The sequence below is a fragment of the Saccopteryx leptura genome, chromosome 2, assembly GCF_036850995.1.
Source record: "Saccopteryx leptura isolate mSacLep1 chromosome 2, mSacLep1_pri_phased_curated, whole genome shotgun sequence".
Lineage (NCBI taxonomy): Eukaryota > Metazoa > Chordata > Mammalia > Chiroptera > Emballonuridae > Saccopteryx > Saccopteryx leptura.
In genome coordinates, this window is record NC_089504.1 from 28,932,773 (window position 1) to 28,955,518 (window position 22,746).

Genomic DNA, 22,746 nt, shown 5'->3' on the forward strand with positions numbered 1-22,746 from the left:
AACAAAACCCAAAAACTTTTTTTATTTTAAAATAGTTGTATAGACTCACAGGAAGTTGCCAAAACATGTACCTTTCACCCAGTTTTCTCTAATAGTGACAGCTAACGTAACTCTGGCACAGTATGAAAACCATGAAATGGGCATTGGTACATTTCACAGAGCTTCAGATTTCACCAGTGTTACATGTTCTTATATGTGTCTGTTATGTGCAGTTTTATCACATGTACAAATTAATAGACTCACTGGTTCAGTCAAGATGCAGAACTTTCATCACCACAGACTCCGTCATGCTGCCCCTTAATAGCCACAGCCCCCAGCCTTCCTCCCCACTCTCAGACACCTGTCAACCAAGAATCTGTGTTTCTCTTCCGTAATTGTATTATTTCCATAATGTTATATAAATGGAATTGTGTAGTATATACTCTTTGGAGACTGAATTTTTATTCCACATAATTCCCTTGACATCCTTTTAAGTTCTGATGTGTTTCAACAGTTCATTCTTTTTCAGCGCTGAGGAGTATTCCATAAGATGACTGTACCACCAGGTTCCATGGCCCTTTGAATGTGTGTTTTAAAACAGCCTTTAGCATCTTACATTTTAATTGTGTGTCAGGTCCTTCCCCCTCAACAGACTGAATCCTTCTGCATTATTGCATTCCCATCGCCAACGCCAGTGCCCAGATAGGCCCCGCGTCAGTACGGGGTGGGCAAAAGTAGGCTTACAGTTGTGAGTACACAATACACAGAGTATTCTTTTGTTATTCCCCATTTATTCATTATTATATTCATTATGATTAACCCACGGTGGCCCGCCCCTGAATTTCTAGCCTGCCGTGCCTGCTGGGAAGCCAGAAGTAGCCTCGGAGAGTGGACGGCTCTAAAAGTACAGGCATGGCTGCTGTGTCTTCACACGCCACTCGTCATTGTATTTTGTGGGCTCAGCCCTATTTTCTGTCTTCTCGCAGTCTGCATGGAGGAAGAGCCCACCCACCTGAAGCTGGGTGTGTCCATCCAGAAGCTGATGAAGGTTTACCGAGATGGCATGAAGGTGGCTGTCGATGGCCTGACCCTGAATTTCTACGAGGGCCAGATCACTTCCTTCCTGGGCCACAATGGAGCTGGGAAGACCACCACCATGTAAGAAGAGGGCGTGGCTCTCTCAGCATCAGCCACAGGAAGCTCCTTCAAATACATTTAGAAATTCATACCTAAGAACACTGCATTGGTCACTGGGGCAAGGGCAGAACACGCAAGGAGTGGATGAGTGTAAAAATATGATCTAATTGTGGGAGTGCTTTACCAAGGCTAGTTTCTGCTATGTATTATTTTTTCAGCCTAACAGAAATGGGAAGGCCTTTTTATGACCATTCCCATTCAGTTCGTCAGATTTCAGCAGTGTTCTTGGGACCTGGAAATGTGACAGCTCTGAGACAGGCTCCCCTTTGGAGCTCTTTGCTCAGGACAATCAGGCAAGAATGTGGAAAGAAAGGTTGGATGTGTTGGAAGATCGTAGTAATTTCTAGGAGCTCTGTCTCAAAGCAGCTGTGAGAAACACATGGGCAGCTGGTCATATGACTGTCTTCCCTGGGACCTACAAGGGCCTTATAGTGGGCAGTTTCAGAACGGTATGTGGGCCGTAGAAACACCAGAATTAGCCTCCATGGCTTTTAGGGTGGTCCCTCAATCATTGCAAAGAATATATCATTGGGGGTGACCTTCTTTTCCTGCGTTATCCCTTTTTTTTTTTTTTTTTTTTTTTTTTTGTATTTTTCTGAAGTTGGAAACGGGGAGACAGTCAGACAGACTCCCGCATGCGCCCGACCGGGATTCACCCGGCATGCCCACCAGGGGGCGACACTCTGTCCACCAGGGGGCGATGCTCTGCCCATCTGGGGCGTTGCTCTGTTGCAACCAGAGCCATTCTAGTGCTTGAGGCAGAGGCCATGGAGCCATCTTCAGCACCTGGGCCAACTCTGCTCCAATGGAGCCTCAGCTGTGGGAGGGGAAGAGAGAGACAGAGAGGAAGGAGAGGGGGAGGGGTGGAGAAGCAGATGGGCGCTTCTCCTGTGTGCCCTGGCCGGGAATCGAACCCAGGGCTCCTGCACACCTGGCCGATGCTCTACCACTGAGCCAACTGGCCAGGGCTCCTATGTTATCCTTTTTTGAATGCAAAATCAATATATTATAGACATTGCAGAAAATCTTTTTTTCTTTTAAAGGTTTAAAAAAATTTTTTAAATGAGAGGAGGGGAGGCGGAGACAAACTCCCACATGCACCCCAACTGGGATTCACCCGGCAAACCCACTAGGGAGCGATGCTCTGCCTATCTGTGGCCCTTGCTCTGTTGCAACTGGGGCCTTTTTTATTTGTTGGTTTTTTTAAATGCCTGAGGTGGAGGCCATGGAGCCATCTTCAGCACACAAGATCAACTCATTCCTATCAAGCCACAGCTGCGGGAGGGGAGGAGAAGAGAGAGAGAGAGAGAGAGAGAAGTGAGAGGGGGAGGGTTGGAGAAGCAGATGAGTGCTTTTTCTCTGTGCTCTGGCTGGGAATCAAACTTGGGACATCCACACACTGGACGGACGCTGTACCACTGAGCCAACTGGCCAGGTCTCAGGAAATCTTACCACAAACAGAATTTTTATCTTTGAATAATTTCTTATTGTTTAGCTATTTTATGTGGACATGCTCTTAGGCATACGCAATATATGCCTTAAAGTGTACTTTTCATTGCAAATTGGAATTCATTAAAAAAAAAAAAGCTCATACTGAAATGGTCAGTTCCAACACACTGGGCCCACTTCTCGTTCTTCACTAAAGCAAACATTTCCTTGCTTTGTGGGGGGGGGGTGTTAGAGTCCATGAGGAGGAATGGCGGAGGGGTGGGAGGCTTGATGCCTCTGCTCTGTGCTGGGGAGGAGGGGGTTAACGCTGCTCCTGTGCTTTAACATCTGTGTCCTCAGGTCAATCCTGACTGGGCTGTTCCCGCCCACCTCAGGCACCGCCTACATCCTGGGGAAAGACATTCGCTCTGAGATGAGTACCATCCGGCAGAATCTGGGGGTCTGTCCCCAGCACAATGTGCTGTTTGACATGTGAGTACCAGCAAGTACGCTGGGGAGTGGAACCACTCTGGGTGTGTGTGTTATCAGTCCTGGGCAGAGTAGGACTTGGCATTTTACGTTCTTTGGTGCTGGCAGGCTTCGACGGGATACTTGAGACCTAGTTGTCCTTCGATTTTAGGAAAAGGTGGGAATGAACTGTTGGATTGGGAGATGCTACATCAGTCCAGCCAGCGGATGGGGCCTGGGGGAATGGTGCTCTCTGTTAATTGTCCTTCGGGAGGGTCAGTCGGCCCATCCTGTCTCTCGCCACACCCCTCCCTGATGCTGAGCTGCCCCATCAGCCAGGAAGGGGCCCTCAGGGAGCCCTCCTGGGGGAGCGAGAAAGACCTGAGCTCTGTAACCTTGGCCGAGGACTTGGCTCTTCTGAGCCCCGGTACCCTCTCATGTAAAGCGAGCAGCTCCTGTCCTCTGCAGGGGTCTCCCTTCCCTCCCTCGGGGTCTGAGGTCCTTTGAAGTTCTGGGGGGCTGCTCCAGGTTCATGCAGAGCCAGCTCCTTGGTTGATGGGGTTTCAGGGAGGGCCCATTGCGGACCTGCGGTCACCGGAGGCACGGTGGCCGGGCCTGCTAGGAGGGGTCAGAAGGGACCTGTCCCATCTCAGCTTTGGCTTCCTCTGCAGATGCTTAGTGCTGTCCTCCCTTGCATCCTCCCTGAAGATTATTTCTCAGAAGTTGATCAAGTTAAAAGAGGGTAGGAGGAAGGAAGATGTACCCGTTCTCTTCTGTTCTGGGTCAGGAGGCACTGTGTGCTGGTGCGTCCGTCCTGCAGGGCCCAGAGCTGACCCGCCCCTCTGTCCCCAGGCTGACGGTCGAAGAACACATCTGGTTCTACGCCCGCCTGAAAGGGCTCTCCGAGAAGCACGTGAAGGCGGAGATGGAGCAGATGGCCCTGGACGTGGGTTTGCCGCCCAGCAAACTGAAGAGCAAAACAAGTCAGCTGTCAGGTGAGGGGCAGAGCTGCCTTCCCCCCCCCCCCTTGCCCACACACAGTAACAACAAGAACAACAACAGCTTTCCAGGGTCCACTGCTGGGGTTCGGTGGGTCAGAAACATTCCGAGCCTGTTCCCAGATGGCGTGGATCAGCTTCTGTTCTTGTCCCGCCACCTCTGCCTCCCCTCACTGTCTGGGCTGGTCCTCAACCTCCCTTTCCCTTTCTTATAGGTGGCATGCAGAGAAAACTGTCTGTGGCCCTGGCCTTTGTTGGGGGATCCAAGGTTGTCATTCTGGATGAGCCCACAGCCGGTGTGGACCCTTACTCCCGCAGGGGAATATGGGAGCTCCTGCTGAAATACCGACAAGGTGAAGGAGGCGCGTTTATTCTGAGTCGTGGGCTGGGAGGGAGGTGAGGCTGGGGGAGTGTGGCCATAGCCAACGGCTCTTTTTGCCAGAGCAACAGAATTGCATCTCAAAGAAAATGCGAACCTTGTTTTCTTTCTTTTAAAATTTTTATTTCTTGATTTTAGAACGAGAGAAACATTGATTTATTTTTCACTTGTTTGTGCATTCACTAGTTGATTTTTGCATATGTTCTGACCAGAAATGGAACCTGCAATCTTGGTGTATTGGGACGATGCTCTAACCAACTGAGCTACCCGGTCAGGGCCCAGAGCATGTTTTCTTAAAGCTCTGTGCTCACCCCTGTGTGGAGGTGGGGTTTACAAAACACTTATCATTTATGCTACATTACCTAGGGCCCTGGTTGGCAAACTGCGGCTCGCGAGCCACATGCGGCTCTTTGGCCCCTTGAGTGTGGCTCTTCCACAAAATACCATGTGCGGGCGCTACCTCGATAAGGAATGTACCCACCTATATAGTTTAAGTTTAAAAAATTTGGCTCTCAAAAGAAATTTCAATCATTGTACTGTTGATATTTGGCTCTGCTGACTAATGAGTTTGCCGACCACTGACCTAGGGGTCTGCAAGAAGAAGGGAAACGGGGATGAAGGGCATCTCCCCTGTGCCCCCATAGCTCCCAGCACCATCTCCAGCAAAGAACTCGTCCACGTGTCGTATAACCATGTGCCTGTAGACTGAGGTTCTGAGAGCAGGGGCTGTGTCTTTGTGTCTTTGTTCATCTCTGTCCCCAACATGGTACATTAAACCTGTTTGTTGAAAGAGTGGATGAGTGGGGGGGGTGGAGGTGCAGAGACAGGATTGGCAGTCTGCTTAGAGATTTAGAAGGTACATAAGGTTACCACCCACGGAAACAGAATGATTACGGGCTTTGGAACCAGCTCTGGCTGGCCCTGAGACCTAGGAAAACTCATTTAACTTACCTCAGGTGTTTTTTTTTGTTTGTTTTTGTTTTTTACCTGTAATAATAGTAGGGCCTACCTCCTAGAGCAGGCCCTGGTCCCCAAACTTTTTACACAGGGGGCCAGTTCACTGTCCCTCAGACCGTTGGAGGGCCGGACTATAAAAAAAACTTATGAACAAATCCCTATGCACACTGCACGTATCTTATTTTAAAGTAAAAAACCAAAACGGGAACAAATACAATATTTAAAATAACGAGTAAATTTAAATCAACAAACTGACCAGTATTTCAATGGGAACTATGGGCCTGCTTTTGGCTAATGAGATGGTCAATGTGTTTCTCTCACTGACCACCAATGAAAGAGGTGCCCCTTCCGGAAGTGCGGCGGGGGCCGGATAAATGGCCTCAGGGGGCTGCAGTTTAGGGACCCCTGTCCTAGAGGATTAAGTTAATGACAATGCGTGTAGACCACCTAACACACTACCTGGCGGCAGTAGCTCCCAAATGTTCCTGTTTTATTTTTTTGACGATGCAGTAGTTATGCTGATAGCTTTGACCTGTCATGGTCACACAGGCCTCCAGGTCTTCCCCTCGCTAATGTTCGTGTAGTTCTAGCCACTGTAGTCAGCGGGCCTGGCCAGGCCTCACCTGTCCCGCGTCCTTGTGTCTGTGCCCGGCAGGCCGCACCATCATTCTCTCCACACACCACATGGATGAAGCGGACATCCTGGGGGACCGGATTGCCATCATCTCCCATGGGAAGCTCTGCTGTGTGGGCTCCTCCCTGTTTCTGAAGAACCAGCTGGGCACAGGCTACTACCTGACCCTGGTCAAGAAGGATGTGGAATCCTCCCTCAGCTCCTGCAGAAATAGCAGCAGCACTGTGTCGTACCTGAAAAAGGTGAGTCGCAGTCTCCGTGCTGGGCTGGTGCTGGGTCCGGGGAGTCAGGGTGTGCTGGCTGTGAGTGGCGGGTCTACCTCCACCCCACTCAGGCCCAGTGGTGCCCCTGCTCTCGGCGCTGCGGTCCCTTCGCAGTCACATCACACCACATCCGTGGACAGGTCAGGAGACTGCTGTTCCCTCCCTGCCAGCTCTGTTGAATCCCGTTTGCTTTTCTCTGTGGAAGCACATAGGATGAGTGATGGGGAAGGTCCTTAGAGGACTTGATTACATTGAAGAACAGAGACTTGCTGAGAGTTAAGAGCCCTGGCTGCCGAATGCCCTGCTGTTCCTGCTCATTACCTTTAAATCTCATTGACCTTTCCTCTTAAGCCGCAAAGCGGCAAACATATATCGAGCACTGATTTCATGCCAGACGCTCGCTCCAGCAGACTCGGGGCATAAAAGAGAATAATGATAATAATTAATTACTTGCAGCATTTGTTGTTATTTATATACTCTTTTAAAAACATCTTCTTAAAGGGTAGAGTAGCCCTGGGAAGAAGGTACTGTAATTACTGTCCCAGACGAGGGATGTGAGGCTGGTGGTGATTTGGCAGTTTATCCGGGTTCACCCAGCAGGTGAATAATGGAGGTGGGACCAGAACCCAATAACCAGGCACGTTTGCCTCTGGACCACAGTACAGCAGCACCTTGAGATACGAGTTTTATTCATTCTGTAACCCAGCTCGTAAGTCAGTCGACTTGTATATATACAAACAAATTTCTCCCATTTAAAATAACTGAAATGGATTTAATCCGTTCCAACCCTATGAAACATCCCAAACCATCCTAAATTATGAAAGAAGACATGTTTTTAATTAAGAACCACACATGTATATTTTACCAATGCATAAAATATATGAAATAAAAAAAGTGTTATTTAGTACTGTATTCTTACCTTGGAGACAGACGAGTGCGGCTAACGGAGGTGAATGGCGGAGGAGGAGGGAGGGAGGAAGGGATGCAGGCACTGTGGACACATAAACTAAAACTGCACTTTCTTAACACTAAATGTAAACTAAAACTATATTTTCTTTACTTTAAACAAAACTAAAACTGCACTTTCTTTACTTAAAATGAAACCACAAAAACTTAATTTTACAAAAATGCACTTTCTTAACTTTAAACTTAACCTAAGCTTAACATTACGTATTTTTCATTTAATCATCACCTGTTTTTGCCTTTTTGGCTGCACTTTGGGCACTTTCACTTGCAGGACTTTTGAATAAAAATCTATCCAAAGAGGTTTGCTTTTGCCTGCCTTTTAAAATATTACGGAAATGTGACCAACAGGTGTCATTATAAAGTGCTGAAGCACGACCAGTTGATTCCAACTCGTATCTCGGAATTTTGCTCGGATCTCGAGCAAAAATCCGGACCGAGTTGCAGCTCGTATCTTAAAAAAATTGTGTGTTGGTCTGCTCGTATCTCAAGGCACCACTGTACATGCCTGAGATTTGTTTGTGTGTCGAAACCAGTGGCACCTAAAACGTTCACATCTTCACCTTGAACTCCTGCCCACTGATTTACCTTTCCGCTGGTCACTCCACGTGCGGTGTGAGGGCCAGCCGCCTTGGGGATCAGTTGGGAGCTTGTTGGAAATGCAGAAACGTGGCCTCGACTCAGACTGCCTTGGAGTCTGCATTTTAACAAGGTGCCCTGGTGATTCCACACACGCGAGCGCTTGAGAAGCACTGAACCAGCCCCCTAGCCAGGTAGACCCCGCCCCGCAGACGGTCTGCGCATGCCCGCGGACACCACTCCCCGGCAGCCCACCATTCTGTTCATCACTCAGCTTCCCGACCTCCCGCCTCCGGGAGGGGCGGCCGTCCCCACGGCACACGCGTCCCACGGGGCCTCAGGAGCCGCGGCCGCCCGGTTGCGTGCCTCCCGGGAGAAACCTTCGCTCCAGTTCTCACTCAGCAGAGCCCCTCAGAAGCACCCCCCTGGCGGAGGTGGTGGTGGCCGTGCCTCGCTTGGTCCCTTACCCATTCTCACCTCCTTCTTTGCCATCAGGAGGACAGTGTTTCTCAGAGCAGTTCTGATGCTGGCCTGGGCAGCGACCATGAAAGTGACACGCTGACCATCGGTAAGGATTCTGGGGTTTCTTATTCAGGTGGTGCCTGAGCTCCCCCCAGCTGGGCAGAGTGGAGGCAGAGGAGGAGAGGTGCAGAGGCTGGTGGCGCTGACTCAAGGTTTGCTGCTGGGCTGGGGCTGGGCGGCCGCGGGAGTGGGCGCGCCTTGGTGGCGGAGTGGCCTAATGCTTGCTGGGAGCCTGCGGCTTGGTCTGGGAGCTGACAGGGCAGTGTCCCAGACTGCTGAGATGACTAGGGGTCGCTCAGGGGGTGGGTCTGGCTGGACCCTGGAGACCAGGGCTGCAGAGCTAAGGGCCAAGCCAGTGGGGAGGGAACTAGAGCTCAGGACCCGTGTGGAGGGCGAGAGCCAAGGAGATCAGGAATAGCCTGCTGGGTTTCCTTCCGGAAGCGGGCATAGGGTCCAGTGTCACCAGTGACACAGGTGGCCCTCTCTGCCGAGTCCTAATAGTTGACATTTCCCAGGGAGACTTCTTCCGGGGACTGTTGATTAGCCTTCTATTGAGGTAAATAGAAGGAGCCTTCTTTAAAGGTTAGGGAAGGGTAAAGAATCTTTTAAAGTTTGTTGAGTCAGGTTTTCCAATGAAGAATCCTAGCGTGTAGGCGATAGAAACCAAGCTTTCAACCTCAAAGTCATCCGTTCATTCACTGACCCACCCAGCTACCCACCCGTGCACTGAGAACCTCCAGTGCACTGAGAACCCCTGGTTTTGGTGATACAAAGACATAATCTTTGTCTCCAGGAGCTCTGAGGCCAGAGATGAACATGGGAAATGACTTAACTAGATGCGACAGGCGTAGCGGGTGGTCACCGGGTTTCTGAGGAGTCGGCGAAGCAAGAAGGCAGGAAGGGCTGGTCCTTCGCGTGGGCCTCTGAGCTGGCTGAGTCATCTGTGCTTTGGTCCCTACAGATGTCTCCGCCATCTCCAACCTCATCAGGAAGCACGTGGCCGAGGCCCGGCTGGTGGAAGACATTGGGCACGAGCTGACCTACGTGCTGCCCTATGAAGCTGCCAAGGAGGGAGCCTTTGTGGAACTCTTCCATGAGATTGACGACCGGCTCTCGGACCTGGGCATCTCCAGCTACGGCATCTCGGAGACGACCCTGGAGGAGGTAAGCTGAGCGACTGGCCACCTATCAGACGGTAGCAGGACCAAGTCCAAAGGCCAGGCACGCCGCTCACATTTCCTCTGGGAATAGGATTACCATGGAACTGGTCATTGAGTCCTCAGGTCTCTGGCACCTGGGTAATGTTAGTCCCAGGTAACCCTCCGTGGCTGAAGTGGGACATAGTCGGAAGGAAGTGATAGGATTGTTCCCTGGTGTGGCTGTGTCATGGCCACGCATAGGAGGTGGTCAGCATTTAAGGAAATCTATTTGGGCCAAGTGCTGAGCTTGCTGTCTCTCTCTCTTTTTTTTTTTTTTTTTTTAATAATTGTCACTTCATTTAATCCTCATAACAAGATAAGAAAGTAGACACTCTGGGATGCTGAGCTAGGATTTAAATCGGGGTTTCTGAGCTTCCGAGCCTGTGTTTTTTTTACTATGTAGCAACACCTCCCTCTAGAGACACATCATCACCGGCCTGAGGGATATAAAAGTTGTCTGGCCCTGTGGCCCCCAAGCTTGACTGTGCAGCAGAATCATCTGGGGATAGTAATGACAATAAAACCTCTGACCCAGCCCCAGAGTCTTTGAGTCAGAATTCCGGAGGGGGTGCCTCTTAGGAAGCGGTCGGTAGATCTGAGTCTGGGAGCCATCGGTCTGGTTCAGATTCTCTTCTGCTGGTTGAACCCCCTGCCACAACATGTCTAGTATTGGGGATCCCCGTGTCTCCCCATCGTTCTGTCTTGGACACTGTATCCCCGTGCTACCCCACTCAGAGCTTTGGGACTGTGCACCTGTCAGAAGCCGCGTGGCTCGCCCTCTGTAGGGTCAGAACAGAGTTCTTCTGCGGCAGTACCTGCCCCCCGCAGCTTGCACCTGAGGAGGATGTTCTAGGTAGATAGTCTCGCCACTGAGGATATGTTCTTCGGTAAAAATCGGCTTCTCTCCCAAGTGACTCTGACAAGAGTCGGGTATTAATAAACGAAGCTGCTTCCTTTTGCCTCTAGGGCCTAGCATGCCATTTGGTAATGTGACAGTGACAGCAGTGGCAGCTGCTCTCGTAACCTGGTGCTCATAATGTTCTCAATGACTCTTATTTTTCAGATATTTCTCAAAGTGGCTGAAGAGAGTGGGGTAGACGCCGAGACCTCAGGTAACCCTCCGGGGGGCGGCGCACCCTGGGCCGGGCCTCCCGCAGGCTGGCTTAGCTTGCCCAGGGTGGTGCCTTTCCCTTTGAGCTGTTTCAGTCTATTCTTATTTCTAGTGTCCCAAGTTGGTTACAGATGTAGAGAGTTTGTTACAAATGAAATAAAATGTGAGTCTTCCTTCCCTTTACCTTCAAGATGGCACTTTGCCAGCCAGACGAAACCGACGGGCCTTCGGGGACAAGCAGAGCTGCCTCCGCCCATTCACCGAAGATGATGCCGTTGATCAGAATGATTCCGACATAGACCCAGGTCCGCTTGGGCAAGATCTGTGTTCCATGGCTTGGAAGTACTGACTTTCTCTCTTGGCGTTCTTCTCTGGTGTAATCTTCTGGGGGCCTTGAACCAGGAGGATGGCTGCCCAAAGGGAACGAAGAGAACGAGGAAGGCCCCTTTCCCTTATCCAGTGAGGTGCAGGTCGTCACAATGACAGCCTGGCCTTCCCCTGCCTTAATCTAGCTGAGATCTTTCTCCAGGATAGCGCATCAAAAAATGGTCCCTCCTCCTCTAAATCCAGTTATTGTCTTTTCTCTGGGGTCCCAGGTCCTTGCATACCTTAGGTATTTCATTGTTAAACAACTGTTCTTTGAATGGATAGATGATTTCCAGAGTCAGCAAGGTGAATTTGGTTTTAGATGGAATTTGACCCCTTACACTTAGGCATTTTGGATGAGTATATCTCCTTGTGTGTTTAACTGGGGTGGAGAAAGGGAGGCAGGAAATCAAGGGAACATTGGAAAGATGTCAGAGCACTGAGGTTAGGAATCATTGGTTTAAGACGTGGATTTCTATAACACTTTCAGGAACAGAAACCTCTCTGGCTCTCCTTGCTCCTGTGAGTGTGTGACTCTCCTATGCTCCCCTGAGTTCAGTACTGTCTGTACTTAGATCACTTGAACGGGTTTACCTTTTACCAAAAGTATGATAGATGGGAGATATTCTACCATTGTGTGCTCTCAAGTATGTCAGCCTCTATACACGGCTTGTTCCATGGAATATTTCATAAATTATTAAGGATGACTTGATTCATCGGAACGACTGGATGTCACACCCAGTTGTGTGTGACCACATCTCTTTAGTTGTCTCAAGCCACCTTCATTTTCTGCTCTTATCAGACAAGAACCAAAAGGCAGAACCTGCTGTACGTTTGGAGTCCTAACATTTTATTGGTCAGAAAAGTCCTTTACTCCTAAGACAGTTTTACTTTCTTTTTTTTTCTTTCTGTCTTTTCTTTTAATGAGAAAGTGAGACAGACAGGAAGGGAGAAAGATGATGAGAAGCATCAACGTGTTGTTGTATCACCTTAGCTGTTCATTGATTGCTTCTCACATGTGTTTCTCAAGCCAAATCCGTGACCCCTTGCTCAAACCAGCGACCCTGTGCTCAAGCTGGTGACTTTGTGGTTTCGAACTGGGATGTCAGCGTCCCAGGTCGATGCTCTGTACTGCACCATCTCCAGTCAGGCCAGTGATACTTTTACTTTCAAACTCAACCTTCAAGATGGTTGCGGAAGATGCTGAAGGCAGGAGCATGATGATGTCAAAGTGCTTAAATAATAGGTGACCTTCTATGCTGGCTTCTTGCAGAATCCAGAGAAACAGACTTGCTCAGCGGGATGGATGGCAAAGGCTCCTACCAGGTGAAGGGCTGGAAGCTCACACAGCAACAGTTTGTGGCCCTTTTGTGGAAGAGGCTGCTGATTGCCAGACGGAGTCGGAAGGGATTCTTTGCTCAGGTGAGAAGAGCCGTTCCCGGCCACGGACTTGGGATAGGTGCGCTGCAGGCTTCCTGACCAGTGAAGGCAGGTAGCATCCTGCTTAGGTGATGGATGCTAGAGCCAGAGCACCTGTATTTCAATCCCAGCTCTGCTTCTTGCCTCTCCTGTCTCTGCTGGCAAGTTATTTCTCTGTGCTTCAGTCTCCTCCTCTGTGAAATGGGGATAATAATAGAACCTGTGACATATGGTTGTTATGAGAACTCAAACGAGAAGGGGCTTAGAACGGACCTCACATTAGTAATTAGTGTATGTTTTATAGAGGAGAGCATAATAAGGACAAAGTTCAGAAAAACTGGTTGAGCAAATGAAACTTTTATAACCTGAGAGATGATACAAGTAGATGCACCTGACACATCAACTTGTTGGAAACCTGATGTTTAACTGCAAACTGATGGCAAAGATAACCAGAGAGGTCAGAAAAATACTGGCAAGAAAAGACTCGACACATTATTGCCCGCACGGCAGTGTTTGCTAATGCACTTGGTTAGACGGGAGAAGGTTATTCCTCTCTAGAAAATCAGGAAGTATAGCGAAAGAGTCTGTAGTGATTATTCTGTACAGATTAGTTCAGAGAGGATGAATTCGGAGCACACAGACCTGGATTTGAATTCTGGCTGTGTGACCGTGGGCAAGTCGCTTAGTCTCTCTGAGCCTCCATTACCTTGTTGATTGGTGATCCTGCTACTACTACTTGGGGTTATAAAGGATTACTAAGTGAGATGATTCTCTTTACGGTGTTTTTCCACTGAATTAATCACTCAGTGATAATGTTCAGCATTGAAACCCCAGAACATTAGAGCCAGTGGTAAATTTCTCAGAAATAAGTGGAAGGAGCTAGGAATTCAGTTATACAGGATGTACAAGTCATTGTTTTCAGAGAAGGTACGAGTGTAAAGTTTGAGGTGGTTTAGTGAGGATTTAGGTAGTTATACTTTTGAGGCTGTGGAGGAGACAATGATTGCTGTTCCCTGTTAATGGAGTTGTTGCTGTAGGGTGGTTTTATCATGTATATGGTGTCTGAATGGTCAGCTAGCCTCAGTCTACAGATTACAAATGAGAAAACTGAGGCCAGAGAGGGAAGGGACCTCACCTGTAAGCATGTGTAGAGATAGAACCAACTTCAGGCCTTCTGACTCCTGGTCTAGGCCTTGTTTTCTCAGCCTTCTCTGAGCTGAGCTGGGCTCTCGGCCCAGTGTGGTCTTTCTTGGGTTTTCAGAGGAAAGAGGGCAGGATCCAGTGTTCCAAGTCACCCTGACATGTGACCACTGTTTACTCTCAGCGTGGTGCCTCTGCCCATGGCCATAGCCTCTGGCCTTGTGCTTCCAGCTTCCAGGAATGCCCCGAGGGGAAGAGTTCTAATTTTCAGGCTCCATGCTTTCAACCTGCCAGCAGTGCCTCAGCAGGCGTTTGGCCATGGGCCTTGTACTTCTCACCTGCTTGCCGGCTGGGCTGGAGGCTGGGCAGACTCATAGGGCCTGGTCCCATGGCTGCCTTCCTAATCCTTGTCTTTCTACGATTTCCCTTCCCCCTCTCCCCTCTGGTTGTAGATCGTCCTGCCAGCTGTGTTTGTCTGCATCGCCCTGGTGTTCAGCTTGATCGTGCCACCCTTTGGCAAGTACCCCAGCCTGGAACTTCAGCCCTGGATGTACAACGAACAGTACACATTTGTCAGGTATGCCTTTGCCTCCTGTGCCCAAGGAGGGGGGAGGGGGTACACCAGGAGTGTTTGCTGCGCCCAGGGCCAAGGGGGGGCGGACTCAGGAATCACACAGTGGAATGGATTTTACCAGCTGTGGTGAAGCCTCTGTACACAAACTGTTACATACAGAAGACAGCCGTGAACAAAACCTGAAGGAATAGCCCTGCCCCCTGTGGCCACAGTTGAGCTTCTTTCTGTCTTCCTACAGCTGCTGTCAGGAACAGGTGTATGTGTTTACTGTAAATAATCTGTTCTTGCAAAAGACGCTGGGATTGAGCTACAATGTATGTGGAATTTCATGGCTGTGTATTCATTTTGTGGTTTATTACAGGGCTTCCAGACACTGTCAATGCTCTTGTTTTTCTGCCCAGTACAGTTCATGTATTTGTTATCTGGTCCTTTAAGTTGTAGATGTTAGCTCATGTGTGTGCTGTAGACAGAAATACCAGCTACTCTACAGCAATCCAGTGCTTTACACAGGACACAGGAGTCTTTCCATCTCCTGACACAGGAGGGCCTGGGGTATTTGTAGACCTCTATCTGGGAAGTGTTTCAGGGATGTGAAAGAGAAGCCAAAACAAAACAAACAAACAAAAGAAACAGGAAAAGCTATGCAAACATATGAACCGGTCTCTTTTTCTCTGATCCCGCCTTTCCTTCCTATTCTGTGGGGGTTTCCTCCATCCTTACCTCTCCCACCTGCTGACCCCATGTTGCCCAGGGCTGTGCAGCGTGGGCCTGCTTTGTGTTTGTAACCTGAGTCCACTGTGTGTGTGTTCCAGTCGTCCATGCAGACATCCAGCCAACAAAATCTGTCTGCCTTTTCCTGGCTGGCTGTGCCTAATGGAGACTGTGAACAAAGTATTTTTGAAATACTGATCCTTCCAGAATTCCTGTACATCGCATTAAAATTTGTATGTCAGTGTGTGGAAGCATGTGTATGTGTGTGTACACTCGTGCACGCTCACACGCACACCCGCACACCTCCATACTTGTAACGTACACGAGCTCCACATTGGAGTGCTGCATGCTACTGTGATAGCAAATAATGGCCTGGGTCTGAGCTCCTTGTGGGCGGGTCCTGTTTCATTCATTTTCGTCTTAAGAGTTCGGCACACAGGAAGGACTTAATACAATCTTTACTTCTAAAAAAATACCTTTTCTCCTTCAAATGTATGGTTTTAATGAGTTGCTGAGCTGGCTGCCACTTCTGTACCCACAGTAATGACGCCCCTGAGGACGTGAGCACCCAGGAGCTCCTGAACGCCCTCACCAAAGAGCCTGGCTTCGGAACCCGCTGTATGGAAGGGGACCCAATCCCGTGAGTGCCGCCTCTGAGTGACGCCCTCCACAGGGGCTTCGTGTGCTTGTCCCCCGGTTTGGTCTCCAGGACACTGTGTTCACTCATTCTGTGCCACACGGCGACTACCGTCATTTGCCCTTTGAACCGTTTTTTTTTTTTTTTTTTTTTTAAGTTTAAAAAGCTGATCTAATATGAGCACTTAGGAATCAACATAATGGACTTGGGGAATAGTCTAACATCCTGCAAAGCAAATGACTACAAATGTTTGTTTACTACTGCTTTAGAAATGAATATTTAAGGCCCTGGCCGGTTGGCTCAGCGGTAGAGTGTCGGCCTAGCGTGCGGAGGACCCGGGTTCGATTCCCGGCCAGGGCACACAGGAGAAGCGCCCATTTGCTTCTCCACCCCTCCGCCGCACCTTCCTCTCTGTCTCTCTCTTCCCCTCCCGCAGCCGAGGCTCCATTGGAGCAAAGATGGCCCGGGCGCTGGGGATGGCTCCTTGGCCTCTGCCCCAGGCGCTAGAGTGGCTCTGGTCGCAACATGGCGATGCCCAGGATGGGCAGAGCATCGCCCCCTGGTGGGCAGAGCGTCGCCCCTGGTGGGCGTGCCGGGTGGATCCCAGTCGGGCGCATGCGGGAGTCTGTCTGACTGTCTCTCCCTGTTTCCAGCTTCAGAAAATAGCAAAAAAAAAATAAATAAATAAAGAAATGAATATTTAATTTAAGTAGCACTTGACGCTTACTGATCAAATGCTTTTCCCTTCTGTCCGTGCCCCAACGCCTGAGTGCAGAGATAGGCTGCCATAATATTATTTATAGATAGATATACGTAAAATTCTCAGTTTTGCCTGACCAGGTGTTGGCACAGTGGGTAAAGCGTCGGACTGGGATGCGGAAGACCCAGGTTCAAGACCCTGAGGTCGCCAGCTTGAGCGCGGGCTCATCTGGTTTGAGCAAAAAGCTCACCAGCTTGAGCCCAAGGTCGCTGGCTCCAGCAAGGGGTTACTTGGTCTGCTGAAGGCCCTCGGTCAAGGCACATATGAGAAAGCAATCAATGAACAACTAAGGTGTTGCAACGCACAACAAAAAACTAATGATTGATGCTTCTCATCTCTCTCCGTTCCTGTCTGTCTGTCCCTGTCTATTCCTCTCTCTGACTCTCTCTCTCTCTGTCTCTGTAAAAGGAAAAAAAAAAAAATCTCAGTTTTGCTCATCAGCTTCTTTAACAGCCTGAAAAGATGTAGTTTTTGTAAAAGTAAGACATCTTCTTCTTTTAGAGTTGCATATTTTTATCCTCCTTCAAAATCCTTTTTAAAAAATTGGCAGTATATAAAGAAATTCAGTGAAATACCCGTAGAAGAGGGAGGTATGCGGGGACAGCAGATTCAGAGCTCGCTGTGAGTGAAGACAGTGGGGAGAGGTGAGACTCTGAGAGAGCCCAGCGAGGCAGAGGCCGGCCCCACTGGCCAGACTCAGGTAGAATTTGCGGTTGAGAGTGTTAGCCACAAACTGAAGGGTTACGGAGAGTGTGGGGTGGGGTGGAAGTGTTGGGAAAGGGCTAACTGAAAGTCCAGGTTTTACAGGGAAAACACAGACGCTGCCAGACCCACAGACCCGTGAGTGTGGTGCCTGTGTGCGCAAGGTTTGAGAGCAAGCAGCCTTCCAAGTGGAGAGCTGTTACGTACCTGTTATCTCTCATTCATTAGATACCTACTCGGTGTTTGTTAGCACTTAGCACGGAATAAGTGGTAAATGCTAGCCGCCGATATCAGTTCCCAAGGCACAAGACGGCTAAGGTGGAGAAGGACGAGGAGCCATCCTGTCTGGATCTCACAAGGCTTTTTGATGAGATCCCACTTGAAAGTGTTGTGGGCGAGACAGAAGAATGGGATGAGGTGGTAACAGAGCTAGATGAACAGTGTGGACTCCTAGCCTAATGCCAGCCTGGAAAGGACCAGCGGGAGCCAGGTTTGGATTGATATCTCGCCAACAGAAACAAGAGGGGCCGGGCCCTGCCATCCGCGGGCTCCAGGCCTGAGGCCGAGCATCGCTGAACAGGCGTCGCGCAGTCTGATGTGGGAGCCCCACTGCAGACTTTCTGGCTTTTCAGAAAGTAGTGGAATGGGGAGGGCAGCTCCACGGGGACACTTCCCTGTGCCGTTTCACTTTGCCTCATCCAGTCGTTCTGTGAAGGTGTTAGACTGTTGAGCTTCAGGAGGGCACCGGGTAATGGTTAGAAGTTTCCATTTCATTGGGGCGCTTGGCAGTGAACTAGAGAGCAAACTGCAAAGCTGTTCGTTGGCTCCAAGACTGTGGCTCCGCTTGGAGCTGGAGGATTTGGGACCTGGGAAGGGTACTAGAAACGCCTTGTCGAAATACGACGGACTGAAACAAGTCATTCTCCACGTTTCTTTCTCTGGTGGAGAAAATAAGCCCCGAGAGGGCAAGTGACTTGTTGATCTCAGCAACTCAGAGCTCACGTCAGGCATAAAGGCTTGCCTTTTGTCACCTGGGTGCTTGCAAACAACCTAGCTCTTCATGCACCAACCACTCTCACCCCCGCTCACCCTTAATTCTCTACTGGTTTTGAAACATAAAGTGAATCTTGATATTCTCTGCCAGATTATCACACACTGAGCATAAAACTGAGACTCCTTCCCAGGCCAGTGTCGCCTGGCTTCTTCCTCCTTCTCTTCCTCATAGCTCGTCACCCCCCAGCCTCCCTGCCTTCCCGTTGCTCCTTAAACAAAACACTCAGGGCCTTTGCACCTGCGCTTCCTGTTGCTTCTGCCTGTAGTGCTCTCTCCCTCCGGAGCTCTGCCTGGCTCGTTCTCGCTCTTTATTTATGTTTTGACTGAACTATAGCACCTCCTTAACGGGCTCCTTTCTTACCAGTCATCCTCCATTTATTTTGCTACATTTTTGGCCATCTGAGATTATATCATATAATGATTATCTAACTCTTGGATGAGAATACAAACTCCCAAGAAGGCAGGGACTCTGTCTTGTTCACTCCGGACTCTCAGAGGCATGTCTAGCCCAGAGTTGATGCTCAGTGACAATCTTGGAGTGAACACATGGGTGAGTGAGCGAGCGCTGGGAGATTGGATTGACTGCAGTTTGGTATGTGAGCAGTGAGGCCCTCTGCGTCCCGTTCTGACCTGTGCAGTGAGTTTGCAGCTTGCCCATCTGTGGAAAGATCAAATCATCAAACAGTGAGGGGCAGGTGCATGTCTGCAGTTGTGATTGGTGGATCCCGCGCTCCTGAGCCAACAGGCAGGGCCAGACCTTCTCGGGTGACCCCGCCCTTGCCCTCTTTCCTTTGCAGAGAGGTGCCCTGCTCAGTGGGGGAGGAGGAGTGGACCACGGCCCCCGTTCCCCAGAGCATCACGGACCTCTTCCAGAACGGGAATTGGACCATGGAGAACCCCTCCCCCGCCTGCGAGTGTAGCAGTGACAAAATCAAGAAGATGCTGCCCGTGTGTCCCCTGGGGGCCGGGGGGCTGCCTCCTCCACAGGTGAGTCCCACACAAGGTGTGACGGAGTAGACAGGGGTGCAGGGTGGGCTAGGGGAGATGGAATGGATGACATATCAGGTGGTCTCTTTCAGCCTTCATCTTAATTCTTGTCATAGGGAAGAACATGTGCGTTTGGGGGGGAGGGGCCTTGAACCACATTTTTCCTGTACCTGAGGGAGCTTAGCCTATTTCTTTATTTTGAAAAGTCAGCCTGAGTTGTTTGTTTGAGTGACACCAGAACACAGCACTGTGGGTCAGTGTGCTATGGAAGACACACTGTGGCCTCCCCAGAGTGGCGGTGTCCCAGGCAGACTGACAGGCCCAGCTTTATCCCAGGCCCTGTTGCAGTTAACTGGTGACTTGGGACAGGCCACTCTGAGTCCCTGGGCCTATTTGCTTTCCTCTGAATTAGCGAGGCCAGCCTATAGCAGTTCTGCAGGTCTTACTGACTCTGACGTTCTCTAAGAGTCTGAGACGCAGTTCTGAGCCACTTTTCTTGGGAGCAGTGTTAGGGTGAGGCTTGCTCTCTGCTGCTGTACCAGCATCCAGGCTGCAGTGTGAGGACAAGCGACTTGAAGTGGGTGTGCAAAACTGTAAGAAGTTCTGGTTACTGCTCTTTAAAATAACAGCTCATCCATTCATCAGTATAACACACTGAACAAAAGCATCCGCTAGGCATAGTCAGTAATGCTGCTCCCTAAATCTACTCTGTGACTCTGAAGAACCCTATTTTATAGTCTGTTGTAGAGCTGTACAGAATAGTTTCCTGGGGAATGTCTTGACTTGGCAGAAGTATATGACCAGAGCCAAGGGCAGAATGAACCAGGCTTTGGTGGTTGGCGTGGAGGCACCTGGGCCTTGTGGACAGGCTCTGGTCACGCTGTGGTACATATTTGAGAGACATGTGTCAGTGTCGTCCTTGATTTGCTTTCTGTCTCAATTCTGGTGCATACAAACACATGTCCTTGGTTTTTGTGCGATAACAGAGAAAACAGAAAACGGAGGACATCCTTCAGAACCTGACGGGAAGGAACATTTCGGATTATCTGGTGAAGACCTATGTGCAGATCATAGCCAAAAGGTTATTATTTATGAAACTTGGTCCTTGCTTTATCATTATTGATCAAAGGAATTTTAAATCTATAAGTAGTAGACCAAGTAGTGGGGGAAACATCATATTTTGGCCTGATGTTATCTTGGAAGTCTAGGATGTTCTTTCAAAGTAGACAAGTGAGAAATACTATGAACATTCAGTTGTCAGTTTCAAGATGGAGTCTGCCTAGTTCCAGAATGGAAATAAATCTGGATTCAAAATCGAATTGTGCCACTTACTGGCTGTTTGGTCACGGGCAACCGGTTATCCTTTTAAAGCCTTAGACCAGGCGTCCCCAAACTACGGCCCGCGGGCCGCATGCAGCCCCCTGAGGCCATTTATCTGGCCCCCCGCCGCACTTCTGGAAGGGGCATCTCTTTCATTGGTGGTCAGTGAGAGGAGCACTGTATGTGGCGGCCCTCCAACCGTCTGAGGGACAGTGAACTGGCTCCCTGTGTAAAAAGTTTGGGGACCCCTGCCTTAGACTGTGTACAATGTGAAAGTAACGTTGCTCTGATGAGTTTCTTGAGAGGATTAAATGATATATAATATACATCTCATGGATGGAATGCATGATGGCCTTAGCACACGGGGCCTTGGAAGAGCCATGTTGCTTCCAGGGCATCACTCTCGCAATGTTGACTACTCAGCTGGTGCTCAGGAAGTGTTTGTCTGGTTTCCTACCCATTGCTCTGCCTAGCTGGGCTTCTCAGGAGTTCTCAGTGACTCTGAATGACAAGGGTGTGCTTGAGTGACAGTTGGTGAGAGTTTCCAAGGAAGAGGCATAACCTCTTCCTCTGTCAACCATAACTGACGTGTTACTTTGAATTAAAAGAGTTTCTAGTTTGATCACATCTTTGTCTGTAAGTTGGTTTATGAAGTGACTTCATCCAAGGCATGATTTTCATATACGTTAAGATTTTATGAAGGGGACAAGACGTGACATGCCGATGAGGGCTTTCCGTTGGCACAGCCCTACACCACCAGCCTGGCTGTAGGATTATTTCTGTCCCTTTGTTGCACCCTCAGGTAGATATTCACTGCTTTTGTATCGTCAGGAATAGGATGGATGTTTCTTTGAACTGACTTTTGGTTTGTCTTCAACAGCTTGAAGAACAAGATCTGGGTGAATGAGTTTAGGTAAGTGGCCCCCTCCTGTGCTGCCCTTGACTCTCTCTCCCTCGACTCCCGTAGTTTGGGACAGCGGTTTTGACGCAGGTGTCTTGGGTCCCTAGTTTGGGGATTGTATTGCCAAATTGTTTCTGCTCAGGGCCCAGCTGCCATGGTCTGAGGCATCTGAAAATTCGGCATACTGGTTTCCTCAGGGAGACTTGTGTGTCTCTCATGGGTCCCTGGCGACTTAGCAGGAAGGACAACATGAGGGGAACACACATGCTAGCTACACTTTGCCTCTGAATCGGATTCCGGGGTCCTCTGGGATGAAATAAGAGGCATCAAGACCATATCTTTTCACTGTATTTCAGCCCATTTATCCTTCTGGGTTTTGAAGGAAAAGGTAGGACCAGAGAAGAAAGGAAGGAAGAATCCTTGAAGCTAATTAAATTCTTATGAAAGATGGGATACCTTCTGTGGCCGCCTCACTGCTTGGCTGGTTGGCACGGCTTTCCCGGTTTCCTCTTCGCCTTTTTCCTGGGGCCGGGACACGCGGAACTCAGAGCAGAGCCGACTGGGGCCCCTGTCCTCATCCTCATGCTAGGAACGAGCCAAGGCCTGCCTGCCATAAACCTTCCTGAGCCTCTGGTCTGTGTCCCTCACGACTTGTCCTGACTTCCCATCTGCTTGCCTTGTGCCCCAAGTTCAGGCCTGAGCCACCAGGGCGAGAGGAGTTTCTTAGAGATGAATGACCATTCCTTCTGTTTAAAATAAGGCCCAGGTCCTTCCTACTTGAGCAAGAACCATCAGGGTCAAGAAAGAGCTTGCTGGGATCTATTGGGGAAAGTCAAGTTGGAACTTTCAGTTGAACCTCAGTCCTGCTTGGAACAAGCAGTTCATTCCCAGAGAGCGTGGACACACGCATGGGGTGCCTGCAGCTGAGGGGCGCTGGGCACTACGCCACCCGGTTTTAATGTCAGGCTGTTCTTTTAGGTACGGCGGCTTTTCCCTGGGGGCCAGAAGTTCTGACTTACTTCCTCCAAGTGAAGACGTTAACGATGCCATCAAGCATATAAAGAGACATTTGAATCTGGCTAAGGTACCGTGTCTATCCTGAGACATGTCAGAAATGGGCCCCGCGTTGCCGGTATGTGGGAGCATTTCATCTGATCACCTAGCACCTTGTGGTCTGAGACCTTCGCGTACAGAGTCATCGCTGGCACTTGTGTCTGGTGCCAGCCAAGACCGAGTTGCGCTTCAGGGACCATGTAATATCTGAAAGCATAGACCAAAAACAAATCCAGAGGTTAAAAGTCTCTCCCAATAACTTAAATGTGTGAAATCGGCCGGTAGGTAAAGAACCTTAGCATCAAACATACTTTACTAAAACAATTACTGCTTCAATAGGAAATGAATGATTTTCTTTAAGTGTTCGTCAGGCTTGAGGACCCCAGGAAACATTCCCTCTATTTCTCTCGATCTAAAGTTTCCCATTTTAAAGTAAGAATTGAGGG

The 22,746-nt window shown here is 49.5% G+C and overlaps 1 protein-coding gene across 1 annotated transcript in view; it reads left to right on the forward strand.

Moving 5' to 3' along the window:
• The window catches only part of ABCA1 (ATP binding cassette subfamily A member 1), a 132,509-nt gene that overhangs the window by 89,648 nt on the left and 20,115 nt on the right, over positions 1-22,746 (forward strand). Inside the window, exons 19-34 of the mRNA XM_066367523.1 lie at positions 966-1,137; positions 2,965-3,096; positions 3,925-4,067; positions 4,286-4,423; positions 6,062-6,282; positions 8,341-8,413; positions 9,329-9,531; positions 10,630-10,678; positions 10,869-10,982; positions 12,317-12,465; positions 14,055-14,179; positions 15,429-15,527; positions 18,837-19,026; positions 20,013-20,107; positions 21,227-21,259; positions 22,226-22,331. Of these exons, the coding sequence (XP_066223620.1) occupies positions 966-1,137; positions 2,965-3,096; positions 3,925-4,067; positions 4,286-4,423; positions 6,062-6,282; positions 8,341-8,413; positions 9,329-9,531; positions 10,630-10,678; positions 10,869-10,982; positions 12,317-12,465; positions 14,055-14,179; positions 15,429-15,527; positions 18,837-19,026; positions 20,013-20,107; positions 21,227-21,259; positions 22,226-22,331 (2,042 nt within the window). The remainder of the gene's footprint in view (positions 1-965; positions 1,138-2,964; positions 3,097-3,924; positions 4,068-4,285; positions 4,424-6,061; positions 6,283-8,340; positions 8,414-9,328; positions 9,532-10,629; positions 10,679-10,868; positions 10,983-12,316; positions 12,466-14,054; positions 14,180-15,428; positions 15,528-18,836; positions 19,027-20,012; positions 20,108-21,226; positions 21,260-22,225; positions 22,332-22,746) is intronic.